This window comes from Eriocheir sinensis, chromosome 5, assembly GCF_024679095.1.
Source record: "Eriocheir sinensis breed Jianghai 21 chromosome 5, ASM2467909v1, whole genome shotgun sequence".
NCBI classification, from domain to species: domain Eukaryota; kingdom Metazoa; phylum Arthropoda; class Malacostraca; order Decapoda; family Varunidae; genus Eriocheir; species Eriocheir sinensis.
This window is the reverse complement of record NC_066513.1, coordinates 27752032-27772120: the sequence shown is the minus strand read 5'-3', so window position 1 is coordinate 27772120 and position 20089 is coordinate 27752032. Positions and strand designations below refer to the sequence as shown.

Here is a 20089-nt window from a genome sequence, read left to right as displayed (position 1 = left end):
CAGCAGTGCTAACTCGCAAAGGACGCGAGGAGGAGGGTAGCAGAAGAGTAGCAGGGACAATAATGTAGATAATGTATTGTGTATGATAATATATTGTATTGCATTGCATTTTTGTTTTATAATTTTATATGCGCTCAGGGTTGCTACTTCGGGAAAACAGTATTTGTGTTTAACTTGACGAGGGGAGAAAGTAGCGAAGAAAAGATGATATACGGTAACTATTTATATTAATACAACTACAATGTGGACCTAAGAAAAGAAAAATCCAGAAAAAGAAAAGAAAGCAAAGGAAAAGAAAATAGAAAAAGCAAATTAAGTGAACAGAAAAAAAACAGAAATATATAAATGTACACAGTGGAGTAATTAAGAGTGCACATTGAAGCATACAAGTGTAGATAAGTACCCAAGAGGACCTAAGAAGCGATACAAAAAAGCCTCAAAAGAAGAAAAAGAAGAAGAAGAAGAAGGAACAGCTGAGTCAAGATGGCGTCGAGGGTGGCCAGGAGCGGTGTTCGTCAGGTCAAACCCATCCTGTCTGTGGACCACGGCGAGGCCAGGCAACGCGTCCTCAACCTGTACAAAGCATGGTACAGACAGCTGCCCTACATAGGTCAGTGGAGGGTCGTGCGGGCCTGGTGTGGGGGGTAACGCAGCATGACACTGGGCCCCGGCTGTGCTGGAGGTGTTGGATATTAAAGTATTTCTCCTGTGTCCCTAGTGCTTCACAGACCACGCCTACTCCTCCTGCATATTAACCATTCCTTCTGTCATTCACCAGCTTCACTCTTCATTTAATTTCTAGCGGCGCCGCAGAGGGCCACTCGGGTGCCATGATATGCGGGGGATTCAAGGGGCCAGGGACAGGATTAGGATGAGGAAAGGTATTGGGACATGGTAAAGGGCCAGGATTAGGGAGATAGTGATTGATGATCCTATTCCTAAATGTGTAAAGAGTGGGACTATTAACTACATTCAATATTTCTTCTTACCGTTTCTGTTGCAAATTACTCATTATCTGCAATGATATATTTTGCTTGTCCACTAAATTGTAAGGGGAGTCGATGGGCGATAGGGGCAAAGCTCCCATAGGAGGTAGAGTTTGATGTGTGGCAAAGCCCCATCATTAGGGCTTAGTTATAATTCAATTTGTTAGAATTAATTAACTTTGATGCTGCACTGTGGACTGTTTCGTCGTGCCCGGTGGCGTCGGTGACTGGCAGGAACTAGCATTTTGGAGTGAGGTTGGTGAAAGCCTAGAGGTTGTCCAGTAGCAAGCACTATAATGATATAAACTCCTCAGTACCTGCCTTCACACAACCTGTGGGTGTCACCAAACACACAAGAAATTAATCCAGACCCGGGAAGGGTTTTACTGATGCTGTGGATCAAACCCATGACCGAGTAAATGGGAAAGCCACTCCTTAACCAGCTGACCAAAGAAGTAACCCCACTCACTGATTAAGTCTGGGAGGCCTTCTGCATCATATGGGTTCACTGCAGGACCATTACTGAGGTGCACGTATCAATTTTATGTGGACAGGGTAAGAATTTTTGTTGTTTTGGTGTGGTTCAGTTGACGGTATCTCTTGACACCTCACAGGCAGCAACCTCTTTCAAAACTGACCTCTATTCTGGTCTGCGATCTTTTCCTTTTGTCGGAATAGTGTCTGGCATGCTTTTTTATTGCTGTTTCTGGTTTTTCTCTTGAACTGCCTCCCTTACTGTAAAAAAAATATGCTAAACCCTGTCGTAGAGTGTGGGATTGCCTTAACAATTTACCGAGTACACAGAGATGGTGACTTCTTTCCTCTGCTGCAGTGATGGACTATGACCTGCCCAAGTCCAAGGAGGAGTGCCGGGCCAAGCTGCGCGAGGAGTTCATGAAGCACCGCAACGTACAGGACATCCGCGTCATCGACATGCTGGTCATCAAGGTGAGTGCCGGCAGCCTTGCCTTGATTATTATTATTCTTGGTAAACAGTCCATCTTCTCTCATTCTTGGGGTTGGACTTGCCATGATCCTCAATCCTGCTTAATCCAGTGCTAATCCTTCCTTGACTATCATTACTATTATTAATATTAGTAGTAGTAGTGTTAGTATTTTATTTTTTAAGGTCTATGAAAGGGCATCAATGGAAAATATGAAATGCCGTATACCCAAAGAGCATCCCCTCATTGAGTAAATAAGGACATGAAAAGTCAGAGAGAGTGACGGTAAAGAGTAGCTCCCTCAAAATGAATCGTCTATATATAGTCACTGCCGAACTTAGGACCATAGCATGAATATAGTTACTCCTCATAATAGATGTTTTAACTATCGTCTACATATTGATTCTACTGCAGTCTGGAAGTGTTGTTATATTTCTGCCATACAAAACTGACTGGCTGAATTTTTGACCGTCTATATATATATCCCTTTTGGCTACTCTTTACGTTTATCTTTTATAGGAGTGGCAAGTAACAGGCTTTTTTTTTTTTTGTACTCTTTTTGTTGCCCTTGAGCCGTGTCCTCTGATGGAAAAAAAATGTCACTCCTGCTTTATTTCCTCATCAGTACATAGTCACAATATATATTCATGAGTATTATATCACTGACTCCTTTCCTTCTGCTTCAGGGCCAGATGGAGCTGAAGGAGACGGTGGAGATCTGGAAGCAGAAACACGGGCTCATGTCTTACTGGAAGGACACGGTTGATCCACGGCCGCAAGGATTCCTCAACAAGTTCCTGGATGGCCACGACTAGAGTGTTGGGTCACCTCAAGACACCACCACCACTGCCACTGTCACCAACACCACTCGCTCTCTCCCCGTGGTGCTGCTGTGAGAGAGATCGTCCATGGTTTTGTCTGGAAGGTGGAACACACACACACACACACACACACAAGCTCATGTTTCTGTGGTATTTTCCTTTCAAGCCATTTGTTATATATTTCTATCATTGATCATTAATTATTACCATTATTATTATTGAGAGGTTGCAGTAGTATATTAAAACCACAACACCGATACTAAGAGCTACTATGTACAGCGGTAAATACTTACTCATTAAGCTCGTGAAAGTTAATGCACTGTGGCAAGGAAGAAAATAATGTAATAGACCTCAGGTAGTGGAACTTAAAGGCGGACTAGACTTACAATTATTTTTATTATTATTATTATTATTGTTATTTATATATGCTGCAATCTCTGGTTCAACTCCGACCTCTTCATGCATCCAGCCAGTCAAAAGGGTTCTAGGTCTTGGCTCGACAGTCAGCTCCTATACCATCAATTATATAAGAGTTCTAGGCCATAGCTCATCAACCAGCACCTCTAACCATCAATTTCTGCCTTTGTAGCAACAGGAGGCTTTAGCACTTCCATATCTCCTATTTCTAGTGCTGAAATAGTACTGCATTTCAACAGCAGAAGGAGAACTAGGCTTTTCTTATAGCACTGCACTGTCTTGGGTTGCTAGTGCTGGAATATCAATGAATTTCAACAGCAGAAGGAGAATTAGGACTCTATAGCAATGTTCTGTTCCAATTTCTAGTGCTGTGATATCAGTTAATTTCAACAGCAGAAGGAGAATTAGAGTTCACCTATACCACTGCAGTGTCTCCAATCTCTAGTGGTGTGACTAATGAATTTCAACAGCAGAAGAAGAATCAGGACTCTCTTATAGTGCTGCGCTGTTTCCAATTTCTAGTGCCATAATATTAATGAATTTCAACACCAGGAGAAGTTATGGTTAAGGCTTTCGTATAACTTAAGTCTCGGAGTTGTTCAAGTCTTCGTCCCACCACCTGAGGTTTATTTATTTGTCGATATACCTGTTGTACATAAGTCTTTCCCCCTTGTAGAAATGTTTTTATTAAAGTTAATGATGGTTGAGGCGTGTTTTCCCATTCAAGGCTGTAAGTTTAAGTATTCAGGGTGTGAAGTGGTTAAGGAGAAGGAGGTGGACCGTGTAACCCTGCCTGACGCTGCCCCCAAAAGACTCCAGGTAGGAGGAAAACTTTGTCAAACCTAATTATTAAGAACTAAGCACCTCCAACATTCAAAGCGCCAGGACATCTATGGAAACTTAAGTCATCAGTGAATTGGATAACACAAGGAATAGCAAATGATTTAAAGGAACTTGTAAATGAGACTATTCAGGATTTCTAAAACATCTTGCATTATATTTAAGGATTGGACTGATTATATGTGTGTGTTTATAAGGATCAGTACCCCCAAAGGCCTTATAATTATCAGTTGAATATGTCCTTTGTTTGTCCTGTTGCCTTCATTCTTTTGTCATAAGTTATACTAAAATAAGTGTTGATTTGTATCCATAGTTTCAGCTCATATGCACCGAGGCCATTCCCAGTTATAGCTTATGCCCCCCAACTGTACTTAACAATATTAGTCACTCCCTGTATTTCTACTGGTACTAATCCTTCCTTAACCCGGTAGCTGCGGGGATCTTGTTTCTTAAAGGGCCCAAAAATCATAACTCACACAAACCATTTCATAATAAACATCAACGCATGTGTGATCAGTTTATGCATCATCTATTTTGGGGGTTTATATCATGGCAAAAATTTGGCCCGTCGCTGGTACACAGTAAAGCCACAAATTTGTCCTGTCGCTGCTACCGGGTTAACTAATCTTTATAAACCTCTAATCCTCTCTTAACTAATACACTTAACACCCCCTCCCTTTCTCTTCCAATTGGTTCTTTCTTTACCTGTCAATTTGTAGTACTCTGACTCCTATTCCACCTCTTCTCTAAGCTGTTCTAAGTTCCTGCTACCTTCCAAACCTTTAATCCTTTCTTAGCTAATACTCTTACACTCCCTCTCTTTCTCTTCCACTCACCTCTTCCCTTATCTGTCTTGTAATGCTCTTGACTCCTATTCCACCTCTTCTCTAAGCTGTTCTAAGTTCCTGCTACCTTCCAAACCTCAGATCCTTTTAAACACCCCATTCCTTTTCCTTCGACTTGTTTCTTCTTCCAACTTCTCTTCTCTTAGCTATTCTAAAGTCCAACTACCTTTCAGACCCAGACTCCCTCCCAACACGCCAACCCACAAGACCTGCCCCAAGAGAACCCCCCCAAAGACTTGACGAAGAAGCTGCAGACACTCGAATGTAACCTGACACATCTGCTCACCAACCAACCTTCGGCTACTGTCACCACCTCCACCGTGAGTGTTGCTGGAGTTGTTGCCATAGGGGTCAAGACTGGGGTTTGTTAGCCAGTATATCAGTTTAATTTTGTTACTAAAGACCATAAGGGAAAAATATTCTCAGGGAAATGGAGTCAAGATATGAAAATGGAATAGTTATGAATGGCGTTTTGGTGTAGAAGTCAGACTTTCAGAATAGCTAAGTTTAAGGTTAACTTTTATGTGGATACCAGTAGTTTTTTTTTCTTTCTCAGGGGCTACTACTACTGTTACTACTATGCCCCCTTTGTAATTCATCTTATGTGGAGGGTAATCTTATCTTCACAATACGAATCATTTTTATACCTTGGCTCAATTTTCCGCAGCAGTGCTCTTGTGATGAGGCTAATGCTCTGTATATTCTAGTAAAGGTTGGATTAGTCACTTTTTAGGGGCCAGTGGAGGTTAAGTGTGCCTTAAATAATTTTCCAGGGAGTTGAGTTTATTCCGTAGGCAAACATTTCATTGTCTGTGAGAAATGTCATGTCAGGAGGGAATGTATTAATGTTGTCAGGCATATGGGTACATACGTGAACCTGTCCGCTGAGATTGGCATGGATTATGCCTTCACCGGTAACATATTCCCAAGTCTTTCTCTGCCTCTGTGGTGGATAGTAGTGTGTTTCCCATGTGGCATTGGTATGCTGGATATTCCCTCCCTAGATGCATGACTTTACAGTTTTCATTGAATTGTAGCAGCCACTTTTTGTTCCATTCCTGTAGCTTGGTGAGGTCTTCTTGTAGGAAATCTGCAGTCAAAGGGTTAAGCTAAGGCCTTGGTGGTCATCTCATTTCATTGGCCCTTGATCCTGTGGTGTTATGGTAAGACCCACTACCTCAGGACACAGACGGAGGCTGACATTCTTGGTACCACAGCTTGAAAGGGAATGTGAACAGCTGAACAATGGGGAATTTTCCAAACTTGCATTTATCAGAGCAGGATGTCACTAAGTCTGGAGGACCTCTAAAGGCCCGTCCACACGATCGAGCAGTGCCCTCAAGCACAGGTGAGCGGTCTGCCCGTTGACGGGCTTACCACTTGTGCCCGCTGAAAAACTACTACTAGCTTGCGGGCACAAGTAGTAAGCCCGTCAACGGGCAGACTGCTCGCCTGTGCTCGAGGGCACTGCTCAATCATGTGGACGGGCCTTAAGGGGGGTAGGGAGAAACAGGAAAGAGAAAAGTAGTGTACATTAACCTTTTTAAACAACTCTGCACCACTGCCACACCTGGCCTGCAGCAGCTGGGGGCAGTGAGAGAGGAGGACCTGCACCAGCACTGAGTTCCTGGGTAGTGTTCAAGTCTTGTAGCAGAGAACTTTACGGTGACATCGCCTGCATCCACCGGCTGAATCCAGCAGTTGTCTTGTGTCAACCCGCCACGCCTGCAACAGAAGATTATAGGTTAACAGAAGGCTCCTTGTAGGTGTTACGCAAGGCATCCATTTGTCTGTGATCTGTGTCTGCAGCATAGCAGTGTTTAACTTGCCTTTTCCCTAGCGTAGAATTTTTCACTGCCTCAGTATATATGCTCAAGATTTGCAGATTTATAACTACGTATGTAAATATTTGGCAAGAAATCTCAGCTCAGTTCTTACAACCAGGAAATTCCAATGTGTCAGAGCAAAGTGATGTCAAGAGAACTGTTTAATAAAGTAAAATAATGAATATACCCATTTTCTTACCCCAGAATGTCAGACAGTGTACAGTGCTTCATGGAGAAGAGCTTTAATTGGCTTGTTCCTGTCAGGTGTTGTCATAGTGGATCAGCTCTCTCCACCTCTCCTATCCTCTGCCTCTCCCTCTGTCACTCCAACTTCCAGCATCTCCATGGTCTTCCTCATCTCCCTAGCAGCTCCCTCCTCCCAGCACACTTCATCTCTACTCTGTACATGCCTGAAAGAAAAATACAATTATATAACCACTGTAAAACCTGAAGGAAGGAATGCTAATAACTAGGTCTGTCAATAAAGGTACATTACTGAATACTGTGCCAGGAAGTGAGTAACATATAACCAATGGAAAGCCTGAATGAATGGGGTGCTGACAATGAGTTCTGACAATAGGGAGGTCCAAGACTGAGTACTGTGCCAAGAAACTGAGTAACAATGATATAAGCAATGAAAAGCCTGCAGGAATGGATGCTAAATATGGAGTTTTGACAATAGGGAGCATACCCAATAATTAACCCACGACCACCCGTCATCCTGGTCACCCATGCAGAGGAAACCACTCAGCCACCACGTCTGTCATCCCCTCACAGGACACTACCAAGCTAGGAGGGTTCACCAGACGGCCACAGCGCTCCAATAGTATGCTTGAAGACTTGGGCAGCAGTGACTCGTGGCTCGGGTGGTGTGATCTGAGAGGGAGTTTAATAATGAGGAAGAGAGAAGGAAAGGAACATTTGGTGGTAATATAGGCGTTTTTTAAGGGATATAAAGAAGATTAACTATAGTATGCTGGGTATAGTGTTGCTTTAAGACGTGGGCAGCGGTGACTCGTGACTCGGGTTGTGTGATCTGCAAGGGAGAGTCGAATTATGAGGAAGGGAGAAGGGAAGGGACAGTTGGTTGTAATATTTTGTTCTTTAAAGGATGTAAAGATGATGAACTCACACCACACGTCAAGGTTATATAGGGTGTCCACGTGGCTGTGTTTACGAGGCGCCGTGTCCTACCTACAACACCTAGACGCACCTGACAGCCCTATCCTCTGCACCGAGATTCTCCAGGGTGGTTTGCTCTGCCCCAAGGCTTTCAAGTGTCACAGAACAAGGAGTGGCTTTAAGAACGTTGCACTAAAGACAGTCTGAGGGTGAGAAGTAGGTTGAAACAGCGAGGGTGAGGGCAGACGATGGACGGAGGGGCGAGTAGAGGAGATTTAGGCCTATACTACGTCGATTTGTTCCTTTAAGAGCTTATCCCTGGCTGTGAGACGACCACCACACGCTGTTATATACTTACAGCTTATTCTAAGAAGTGCGCTGAACCAGAGAGCAAGGCCAGGTGAGGACAGGCGGTGGGCGGGGCTTTGAGGATGGATGGAAAGAAGGGAGCGAGGAGGGACCGCTTATACTACATCAATGTATTCTCTTAAGAGCTTGTTTCTAGCTGTGAAAGGACCATCATCCACCGTTATATATGTCTGTAGTTTATTCCCGTTCTATGCTACTACTGTATGACGCCCCGCGTGGACAGTAACAGCAAATATTCAACAGGCGAGATTCAATCCGTCTGGCCCGCGAGGAGTACGTGAGGTTTGCCATACGTCACCGTCTGCCCCATCCCTTCCCTCCGCCACACAGCCCTCCGCAGGCGGCTACCACTGCTGTATCATCTCTTTATGTATAATTAAGCAGCATCCACATCATGAACAGCCCGGAAAGCCATAGAACGAAGGCAATCGCTGGCCATCGCCGAGTGTCGTCTCCACCTCCGCGTCCCTTCCGTCGCCGCCCATCCACCCTCCTCGGGCCTTATCACGCTGCTCCCTGCCTCCACAGCCTCCACACACCCTCTCTTGCCGCTGAATTACGTGTATAACATTCACCAGAAGCTCCTCGAAGCTCACCTCCACATGAAAAGCACCAGAAATAGTTAAATAAAAGGGAAATGATAAAGAAAATTCAGCTTTTGACATTGTGGGTCTGTGTGTGGGGCGTGCGGCAGGAGGGCTCGCTGCCCCCGATACAAAATGGTGCCCGAGCCTTGCCAAGTGTGTCGTGAGGCTGATGCCCAAGATGTAAGGCAGCCAAAAAACGAAAAATGGTTGGAAATATATTAAAGACACTGTCAATTTATGATTCTAGGGTGAGAAGTGTGCTAAACCAGAGAGCAAGGCCAGGTGAGGACAGGCGGTGGGCGGGGCTTTGAGGATGGATGGAAAGAAGGGAGCGAGGAGAGACCGCTTATACTACGTCAATGTATTCCCTTAAGAGCTTGTTTCTGGCTGAGGGAAGACCATCATCCACCGTTATATATGTCTGTAGTTTATTCCCGTTCTATGCTACTACTGTATGACGCCCCGTGTGGACAGTAACAGCAAATATTTAACAGGCGAGATTCAACCCGTCAGCCCCGCGAGGAGTCCGTGAGGTTTGCCATACGTCACCGTCTGCCCCATCCCTTCCCTCCGCCACACAGCCCTCCGCAGGCTTCTACCACTGCTGTATCATGTCTTTTTAGGTATAATTAAGCAGCACCCACATCAAAAAAATCACGGAAAGCCATAGGAAGAAGATAATCGCTGGCCATTACCGTGTGTGTCTCCACCTCCCTGTCCCTCCGTCCGCCGCTCGTCCTCTCGCCTAAACACGCTGCTCCCTGCCTCCACAGCCTCCACACACCCTCTCTCGCTGTTGGATTACGTGTATAACATTTGGCAGAAGCTCTTTGAAGCTCACCTAAGCATGAAGAGCACCAGAAAGAGTCAAATAAAAGGGAAATGATAAAGAAAACTCACCTTCCGACATTGTAAGTCTCTGAAGGAGGAGAGAAGGGTGATTCGGGGTATGCAATGTGCACTGCTCGCCCTCCATTACGTTTAAGACAACTCTGTGCCCGCGGGGATGCACAGCAGGGGCCAGACACGGGTTACAAGGAAATGTTTAACCTGTAATCATATAGAGTAGCGTTATAAAAGATATTTGGTGAGGAAGAGCATCTTAGTCTAAGCGTACAGAAGGAGATAGCGGCCTTGCCCACGAAACCCATTGCAACAGGTGAACGTAGCCAACGGTCACTTGTACCCAACACCCAAAATTATGCAGTGTTGTTGACTTCCGGAGAGGTCCAAGAGCCCACAAGAGGAGGAAGAATAGGGCATTTCTTGGCCCATTTGGAACCCAGGATCCGCTGAGAGCCAATAGCATAACATAAAGCTGGTTGTTGCCCCGCGCTCGCCGCCTTTGACCAATAATACCCTCAGTACGGGCTGCCAGGACGGATACAGCGGCGATACTACATCCCTTCCTCTTCGTTATACCTATTCCCACCTTCCTGCCTCAAGTAAATGACTGATAATGAGTATAGAAAGCCCACAGCTCTGAATATTTACTCTCCCTTCTCGGAGCGGAGCGCGGGGCGGCGAGGCGTGAGTCACCACCACACGCAGGGCGGGCAGCGCGGCGGAACTGGATGTGCTTTTCCTCTTTGATTTAACTGTTTCCTCGTTCTCTCACTTGTTGTATATGATTGTTCTGGTGCTTATGAGTATAGGAGTATCACCTTGCTCTCTCTATCCTGTGTGAATCGTGAGGAGAAGCGAGGACATTACAACAGGCAGTCAAGTTGAGCGGCAACCGGCAAAGCAGACATGCACATGACCGGACAGCCCAGCGAAACTATATATATGCTTTTCCTTATTGAATTAACTGTTTCCTCGTTCTCTCGTTCTCTTACTTGTTGTATATGATTGTTATGATGCTGAATGAGTATTGAAATATCACCGAGCTCTCTCTTCCCTGTGTGAGCCGTGAGGAGAAGCGGACATTATAACAGGCGGGCAGGCACATGACCGGACAGCCCAGCGAAACTATGCTTTTCCTTATTGAATTAACTGTTTCCTCGTTCTCTAACTTGTTGTATACGATTGTTCTGATGCTGAATGAGTATTGAAATATCACCGCGCTCTCTCTTCCCTGCGCGAGCCGTGAGGAGAAGCGGACATTATAACAGGCAGGCAGGTACATGACCGGACAGCCCAGCGAATCTCAATGCTTTCCCTCTCTGTTTTAACTGTTTCCTCATTCCCTTAGCATGCTGTAAATGATTGGTGATGCTGATAGGAAGACCACAATGCTATCCCTTTCCTGGGTGAGGCGAAGGAGGGGCGAGCGAGGCTGTGAACTGGGGGTGAAAAAGTTGGAAAGTTTCGTTTAGTCGGCGCAACATCTGTGGTCATATGCCGGAGAGAGACAGGAGGGGAAGGAATTATAGGAGAAGCGAACAGACCCCAGGAGACGGGACGCAACCCCCGATTAATACCTGGTACCCATTCACTGCTGGGTGGACAGGGGCGTAGGGTATCGGAAAAGCCGCCCAAGTTTTTCCACTCCGGAACGGGGGACGAGCAGTTCCAGCCCTCCAAGATGAGAACGGTCCCGCACGACCTGTCACTCTCGCTATAACCAATACTTATCAACCTCATTTGCGTACAAGACTGTGATAATGAGATTCCGTAATGATTCGACCTTGTACGTAATGATGTGCCCTGTCCACGAGTCATTCATAAGCTGCCAGTGAACTATACCTGCCACTCACGCTGTAACCAACACTCGTCAACCTCATCTCCATGCATACAAGACTCATTAATTATTAGATTCCGTAATGATTCGACCTTGTACGTAATGATGTGACCTATCCACGAGTCATTCATAAGCTGCCAGTGAACTATACCTGCCACTTACGCTGTAACTAACACTCGTCAACCTCATCTCCATGCATACAAGACTCATTAATTATTAGATTCGGTAATGATTCGACCTTGTACGTAATGATGTGACCTGTCCACGAGTCATTCATAAGCTGCCAGTGAACTATACCTGCCACTCACGCTGTAACCAACACTTGTCAACCTCATCTCCATGCATACAAGACTCATTAATTATTAGATTCGGTAATGATTCGACCTTGTACGTAATGATGTGACCTGTCCACGAGTCATTCATAAGCTGCCAGTGAATTATACCTGCCACTCACGCTGTAACCAACACTTGTCAACCTCATCTCCATGCATACAAGACTCATTGATTATTAGATTCGGTAATGATTCGACCTTGTAAGTAATGATGTCCACGAGTCATTCATAAGCTGCCAGTGAACTATACCTGCCACTCACGCTGTAACCAACACTTGTCAACCTCATGTCCATGCGTACAAGACTCATTGATTATTAGATTCGGTAATGATTCGACCTTGTAAGTAATGATGTCCACGAGTCATTCATAAGCTGCCAGTGAACTATACCTGCCACTCACGCTGTAACCAACACTTGTCAACCTCATCTCCATGCATACAAGACTCATTGATTATTAGATTCGGTAATGATTCGACCTTGCAAGTAATGATGTCCACGAGTCATTCATAAGCTGCCACTGAACTATACTTGCCACTCACGCTGTAACCAACACTTGTCAACCTCATCTCCATGCATACAAGACTCATTGATTATTAGATTCGGTAATGATTCGACCTATCCACGAATTCTTTATAAGCTGATAGGGAATATACGTAACTACCACTCACGTACGCAATAACCAACATCACTAAATTATAAATAACTCCATTTCTCGTTTACGTACAAGACTCGATAATTATTACTCAGGCCTCCGTGATCACCGTTGCCAGATTGTCGTACTCAGAGCCTCGTATTTACCTGTTTCTGAGCCATAGTTATTGCCAAAACACACCAATACCTAACCATTTTAACGATAACTATATATGAAGGTGATGACTATACTTGTCCACGAATATACTTTTTTAAGAAGCTGAAAGTGAACTGTATACATGCAACTACCATTCACGCCATAACCAACACTAACTCAATTTGCAGACAAGGCTAATGAATATACTCGGTAATGATTAGACTACGATGATTAGACCACGATGATTAGTGATGATTAAACTCTGATAAGACGGATGATTAGACTGATGATTATATAGTAATTAGCCTACTGATATTTACTGTAACTATTCGACTGTGATTATCTAGACTAATTATTCAACGCAGGGGTGATTTAGAGATAAGTATTCGACTGAGATGATATGGGCTGTAATTATTCGCCTCACTGATGATTTAGCCTAATTACGCGACTTGGTAATCATTGTACCAGCCCACAAATTCATAAGCCAACAGTTAACTACCACTCACGTACTAAACTCCACAACCTCGATTAGCAAAGGAAAACTCAGACGTGATAAAGATGACTAACTCTGCAACCACTTAACTATCAACTAAGCAAGAGTTAATGAACCACCTACAATTAACATGCACCACCGTAGATCATAGGGCGCAATTTAACTATCTCGTAACTACCTGTCCAAACCATAATGATAAGGTAAAGATTGATAATGCAACAAATATTAGCCCGGTAACAGCGACGGGTCAAATTTGTGGCTTCACCGTGTACCAGTGATGGGCCAAATTTTTACCATGATATAAACCCCTCAAATAGATGATGCACAAACTGATCACAAATGCATTGGTACTATATATTATGAAATGGTTTGCGTGAGTGATGATTTTTTCTCATTGATTCGCTTAGAGGGGCCTTTAAGATACATGCTCCCCGCAGCTACTGGGTTAATTAACTTTCCACGATCAACCAATCAAGAGTTAACAACCCACCTACATTTAATAGCAATCACCAATTTAATATGCAATCACCGTAGTCCATAATGTGTGATCCAACTGCCTTCTATATAATTATCCATTCAAACCTTCATGATATAAACTTATGACACTATACCTGTTCATATTACTTCTAAGGCATCCTGCGTTTGCTAGTTAAAGAGTAATGACTACCACGCGTAACGTCGTACCTAATTACCTCACTTTTCCAATCAATACACAGGTAACGAGCAGCAATTATAAGTGACGAGATCTCTAACGAACACTTACTATCAATATACTTATCCATGTACCTACCTTGTCTTTTAAGGAATAATGACTTCCACTCGTCACGTCAATAGCTTACCTCACACCTATTCAATCAATACAGGTGGCGAGCAGAACGGTAAGACCTCTAACATTCGTATACTGTTAAGGCAATCTGAATATTAGTTAGGAATGATTTCAATCCGTATACGTTAAATAACTTACCTCACAGCCTTCCGGTAGCTCAGGTGCGCTGGTAACCCGTCTAGATGAACACTTTCACACCACCACGACTCCTGCCAGAATGACCGGCAGCTCTCTTTGCTTCCTCCCCCTCTGACCTTGACTCCACCCTTCTTCCCCCTGATAACTAGCTATTCTCTCCCTCAATGGCTGTTACCAGGTTATAACATACGGCCTATTTTATTTATATCTTACGGGGTCCTCATCTTCATAAGGTCTATATAGTGTCAGTGGTGTATTTGTTGTATGTATATATGTATAGTGTTTCGAGAATAAAGATGTTGAGTTTGATAGTGTTTCTGCCTATCTCTCTCTCTCTCTCTCTCTCTCTCTCTCTCTCTCTCTCTCTCTCTCTCTCTCTCTCTCTCTCTCTCTCTCCTTATTCCGATCGTAATGTTGAATTAGTTATTGTCTCCTTCCCTGCACCTTGTTTTCTTCCTTTATCGTTATCTCCCTTCCTCCCTGTTCTCTCTCTCCTTCTTTTCCTTTCCTCGCACCATGAACACGATGATAGTTTTTTTCTCTCTTCTCTCCTCAAGAAGTCACACACACAATCACTCATGATAATGTAACGGTCCAAATGTGTAATGAGTGAACGAGTATGGAATGCAAGTGAGTGAATGATATATATTACAACAAACGAGCAAGTGAGCGGATGTGTGGACGGGTGAACGAGTGTGTGTGATAAGCAGAGATTATTGGCGTGAATGAGGGTGTGAATGGATGAAAGACGTTTCTGAAATCCTCATCTCCAGTCTCGAACCCTAGAATGATTATTAGTTAGCTAGCGATAGATTACCTAGTTGTAATGCAAAGAGGGTCACGTGAAGAAAGGGGAGGAGCTTAGCGAGGAGCAAAGGCGAGAAGGCAAGGGCAGGGAGAACTACGGGCCAGTGAGGAGACGAGCAGCAGGAAGCAAAGAGGGCTGCCAGGGAACAGACAGAAACCCAGAGAGTGAGAGGCAGAGAGCGAGGCCGAAGAGCGGTGAGGACGCACGTCGAGGACGCACGTCAAGAGGTTGGCGTGACCGTCCATCACAGCTCTGTGAACATCACGGCAGAGGGCGAGGCAAGGCACAGCACAGTAAGGCGAGGCGAAACAAAGGACGGCAGAAGCAGCCTCTTCAACAACGCCTTAACCAGCCTTGCCGTCACAACCACCTCCACGGCTTCTTCAACCACGCCTCGTCAACAACGCTGCTACAGTTACCGGCCCTGGCAGTCTACTCCCCTCGCCGGCGCCTCAATCGCCCCAGTGCCCTCTTCCATCCTGCACCAGTCAGCACTTCAAGGGTCGTCAACACAGATAAGCATTCAAATGTTCCCCAACCTCCCTGATAGTTAGGTTCAATAATATTCAGTTACGTATGTATTCGTTTAAAAATTGTCACTCCGCTGACCGCCCAGGGGCTGTAACTATACTTGTACATAAAAAGTTATTAAGATACTGTAAGTGCTCTAATTTCAAGCCTGTCAACCTGCCATTTGGGCACTACTGAACACACTCCTACACACGCACATTATCACTACTTCCCCCTTAACTAAACATTGTCTCAGTGGTTCGCACGGGAATCCACCCACCTTCCATCATTACCGCACTAAAGATAACCATCTCAACCCAGAACGAGTGTTCACTTGTCCTGAGGCTTGTCTCATCATTGACAACCGCTCGGAAATAGCCAGACGACCACCCCACTACCACATTAACATCTAAACAGTGGCCGTCAGAAGGAATGTAGCGTTGGCTTGAAAAAAGACTTTACACTTCCTTCCTTCCCTTGTTATCAAACTCTTGCATGGGACTCGATTCAGAGGAGCAATATGGATAGTGATAGTTTCTCTTCTATTTCTCAATCACTGACACACTTACACATGCTAATCAAGATTCATAACTAACAGGAAAAATATCAAACCATGTAATATAACTCTTCAATCAGTTGCTCAACCCTTCCATCACCCACCCACCCGCCCACTCACACAATAGGAAACTAGTAAGAATTGACCACCATAAGGACAGACTGTATATGTAAGGGCCCTAGCTATACAGAATCGCTAATATATCTAACGCCCATCTTCGACTGAGTAATAGCCAATATCAGGGGTAGTAGTAGTGGTAGTAGTTTTCTTCACTTTCATGGTGCATAAGCCTTGGCAAACTGTCCCTAGGCTCATAAAACTACCCGTTCATGTTTCTGGATCTAAGAATAATTATTTCCCAAGGCCACAATGGAGGTTAGTCAGGTTCTCAGGAGTTTTCTTCCTTTTCATGGTGTAGAAGCCTTGTCAAACTATCCCCAGGCTCATAGCAGTACCCATGGAAACACTACTACTAATGCAACCACATCTACCACAGCCTTATCAAATGTGGGTGTGGGTGAGTCCTGAAAATGTTCAAGAGAATGGGCATTAAACTCATTCTAGAAAAGAACTGTTTGAGAGAAAATAAGATGTTTGAAAATAAAAATATATAGTGTGACTGAGTGATTACTGCCTGTCAATATAACTAATTTAATGAAGGAAGGACATGTACTCTTCAAGATATCCCTTCACTTCACCTTCCAGCTTCTTCCACATGTATGGGAAAAGTCTCTGCTATTAGCTATACAGATACTCTTCAAAATGTCCCTTCAATTCACTGTCCAGTTTCTTCCAAAGGTACTTATGAGAAAAAGTCTCTATTAGCTATACACATACTCTTCAAAATATCCCTTCACTTCACCTTCCAGCTTCTTCCAAAGGTATGAGAGAAGAAGTCTCTGCTATTAGCTGTACAGATACTCTTTTTAAATATCCCTTCAATTCACCTTCCAGCTTCTTCCACAGGTATGAGAAGAAAGTCTCTGCTATTAACTTTAAATACATATACTCTTTTAAATATCCCTTTAATTCACCTTCCAGCTTCTTCTAAGGTATGAGAAAAAGTCTCTATTAGCTAAACAGATACTCTTCAAAATATCCCTTCACTTCACCTTCCAGCTTCTTCCAAAGGTATGAGAAGGAGAAGTCTCTGCTATTAGCTATACAGATACTCTTCAAAATATCCCTTCACTTCACCTTCCAGCTTCTTCCCAAGGTAACAAAGAAGAAAAGTCTCCCTTCACTTCACCTTCCAGCTTCTTCCCAAGGTAACAAAGAAGAAAAGTCTCGGGTATTATTACACCATTTCTCTTTTATTCGCCACATGGCTTAATGATGGTGAAACTTGCCTATACACACACAATGTACAGGGAACGCACCAATGCAAACCAATGAAGCTGCAGAAACCAATGAAATACAGACTATACGGTGTGACGAAAGCCCCACAGGAATGAAAAGCAACTCGGAGGTGAAGCAGCCAGTCTTCTTGTGGGATTCCATAACTGTTACATAATAATTACTCTTACACACTACAAATATATACAAAAGTCATACTCCACCAAATGAAACATACAACTGAATGCTGAAACTCTATAATAATAATAATAAAATATTGACCAATCATGGAGTGCCAGCATTGGAGGGAAACAAGCGCGGACATGGGCACCACAACGCAAGAGGCTCCTCGTCGAGACAGGAACTATAGTCGGGGCGGCAACAAGAAAGAGAAATCACTGGAAAGAAAATCCGAACGTAATTTTTTTTTCTTCCGTGAGGCCTTAAATGTGAACCAATCAGTAGTGGAATAATAAACAAAAGGTCAACTAGATCACTTCCCAAATGATGACAGAAGAAGAAGGTCAGGAGGGGACTTTTTCTAGCCTGAACTTCTGGTCACTCGTCGACGGGGCCGCGGCACAGTAGTCCTGGGGCCGGCGCTCCCGCTGCCTCCTCCCCCAAACTTAAATTACACTTAAGCCCTTTGGTTAAATTGTCTTTTGCCACTTTTAACAGTTCCTATTTTAAGAGCACTTTCCAGGTTTGCCTGAGCTAAGTCACTTCACTATGCCTGTGTCAACATACCAGGCGTCGGGGCGGGCGCCGCCTCCCTCGCCAGAGTCTCGGAGGCGTCGCCGCAGCGAGGGCGACCGACTCTCCATCGTTCACTGTGAGTCACCGCTCGCACACTCGCTCGGCCTCGCACGGCAGCCCGGCCACTGAGTCCACTCTCTACGAAGCACGAGTCTGGTCCAGAACAAAATATAACTATCACACGCCAGCCAAGTACAGAATTCTTCGCTCAAACAAGAAACACTGGCTGCTTGTTTTGCTTATCTACCAAATGGTCTCGGGACGATCCCAAAGTGAAAAAATACAGACTATTTCCCTCCGTCTTTCTCTGACACACCGCTCGCCACTCCCGAGGGTCGCCGTGTGATCCTCCCGCCAGTCCACGAGTGGCCGATAAGTGAATGATGAGCAAGTTGTTCCCAGCCGCGTGCACCACAGGTGGCTGGCTCGGACCCGGCCCGCTCCTCCTGTCTGGCCCCGGCCACTTCTGTGTTCCAGCAATAAGTTAACATAGCTTTACCAACATTAATTTTCTTTGTAGAATAACAACAGGTCAATAAACTTTCTCATAGAAAAATAATAAACCATTATAACATGATATTTTACTCTAATCTTGATAACATCTCCTGCTATCTAACATTCAACTCGTGATGTGCAAAGAAATACAGGGTTAGGGAAGTTTCCGCAAGTACACTGTGTATCTACATTAATGCCTTTGGTATAGAAGAGTTGAGTATGTAAGGCTCTGTATATAAGTGAACTATATTAATGGTAATTACATTCATAACAATAGTATACAACAGTCTGACAACACCAACTGTTACCCTCCTCATATAATAATAATCTCTGTACACTAGACATCAAAGTCACAACCCAATGGTAAGAATTGCACATAAGGCTGAACCCAACCACAGCTAACATGCCACCAGAGTCCCTGCCGCCGGCGCCCCGCCCAGCCTCAGCGCGCCGGCGGCCCTGCCACACGTCAGCACATGGCACGTCTTCTGGCGCAGCGGGCTGGCGGTGCGTTCGTGCTGCTGCAGGTTGACAGACAAGACGCGAAGGTGGAGAAGAATAAAAATATAGCAATGAGACCGACTCTTGCCATTTGCTGAAGTGCAGGGGAGGGGATCTCATTGTGAGGTAAATCATGGGTTTCATATATCTAGAAGAGAAATCATTTCCTTAAGGTAATCAATGGTAAAAGCAAGGTAGGGAGCGTGTAGACATTACTTGTGGGCAAATGGGAAATAGAATGCACAAACCCTGGGACCCACCAAACTTTTTTTGCATTCCCCCTCTTTGTACTGGTAGTGTAAATCACAGGACTGCTCTGGCAAAGAACCATCACACCGGCCTCCCTCGCCACAGGCCGGGGCTAGCACACCCCACTGGGCTCCTCAGCGGCCTGCTCACGGCTTGGTTCGGGTATTCAACACGTTTTGAAGGACAGAATCAAAATCATAAACTTACACTGGACAGACTTTCAATCATACTTCCTTAACATGGAAAAGAATAAAAACCTTCTAGGAAACAGAACATTCTAGGCAACAAATTTAGCTTCGGGGATAAAAATAACCTTTCATGTTAATCATAGGCACAGATTTGACCCTTTCTTTTTAAAATGAGGATTTAAAACACAGTGATTTAAGAACTTTAGGGATAGATAAAAAACCTCTCTCGTAACTATAGGCACAGATTCGACCCTTAAAAGGATACCACAGAACACAATAATCTTCTCTCATGCAACTTCCGACACTGTAAAATCACGGCTCCGTCTCGTCACTATCCCGTGAAGCTCCATGTTTTCGTCCTCCTCCGGGCAGGCAGTGGGGCGTGCAGGCGCTCCATCGCTGGCGCCACAAGGGACACACGAGCGGCACGACCTGCAACTCTCCGTGACAGATAGACAGACAGGCAGCGGCAGGCGGGTTGAAGAGACAGTGAATAAAGGGACGATGAGCGTGCTGGTGAGCATTGGCTGACGACACGCCGAGGCCCGCTGCGGACATTACTTGGACAGCAGGTGCTTCAACATGCTCTCGGTCTTCCCTTTGTCTCCGCCGCCGCTGCTGCGACTATCATCCATCTGCCGAGAGGGAATGGAAGTTGTTAAACATATGTACAAT

General features: G+C 44.7%; 2 protein-coding genes and 1 long non-coding RNA gene across 15 annotated transcripts in view; 1 reads left to right on the top strand and 2 right to left on the bottom strand.

Moving 5' to 3' along the window:
* Positions 1-443: 443 nt before the first annotated feature.
* LOC126986136 (NADH dehydrogenase [ubiquinone] 1 alpha subcomplex subunit 6-like) lies at positions 444-3873 on the top strand. Its single transcript, XM_050841999.1, has 3 exons — positions 444-610; positions 1819-1934; positions 2617-3873. The coding sequence occupies exons 1-3, from the start codon at positions 484-486 to the stop codon at positions 2743-2745; spliced, it is 372 nt and encodes a 123-aa protein (XP_050697956.1). The 5' UTR covers positions 444-483; the 3' UTR covers positions 2746-3873.
* Positions 3696-14082, bottom strand: LOC126986137 (uncharacterized). The gene is made up of 5 exons (XR_007739321.1): positions 14017-14082; positions 9658-9807; positions 7371-7555; positions 6879-7089; positions 3696-6578 (listed from the first exon to the last, which is right to left on the bottom strand). It is a non-coding gene; the product is annotated as an uncharacterized LOC126986137 (long non-coding RNA).
* Positions 14083-17182: 3100 nt separating this feature from the next.
* LOC126986109 (nuclear receptor coactivator 1-like) overlaps positions 17183-20089 on the bottom strand; it is a 180413-nt gene continuing 177506 nt past the window's right edge. For all 13 annotated transcript variants that reach the window (XM_050841882.1, XM_050841860.1, XM_050841834.1 and 10 more), the window contains one exon: positions 17183-20049. In XM_050841882.1, coding sequence (XP_050697839.1) covers positions 19972-20049 — 78 coding nt within the window. In that variant the 3' untranslated portion in view covers positions 17183-19971. The remainder of the gene's footprint in view (positions 20050-20089) is intronic.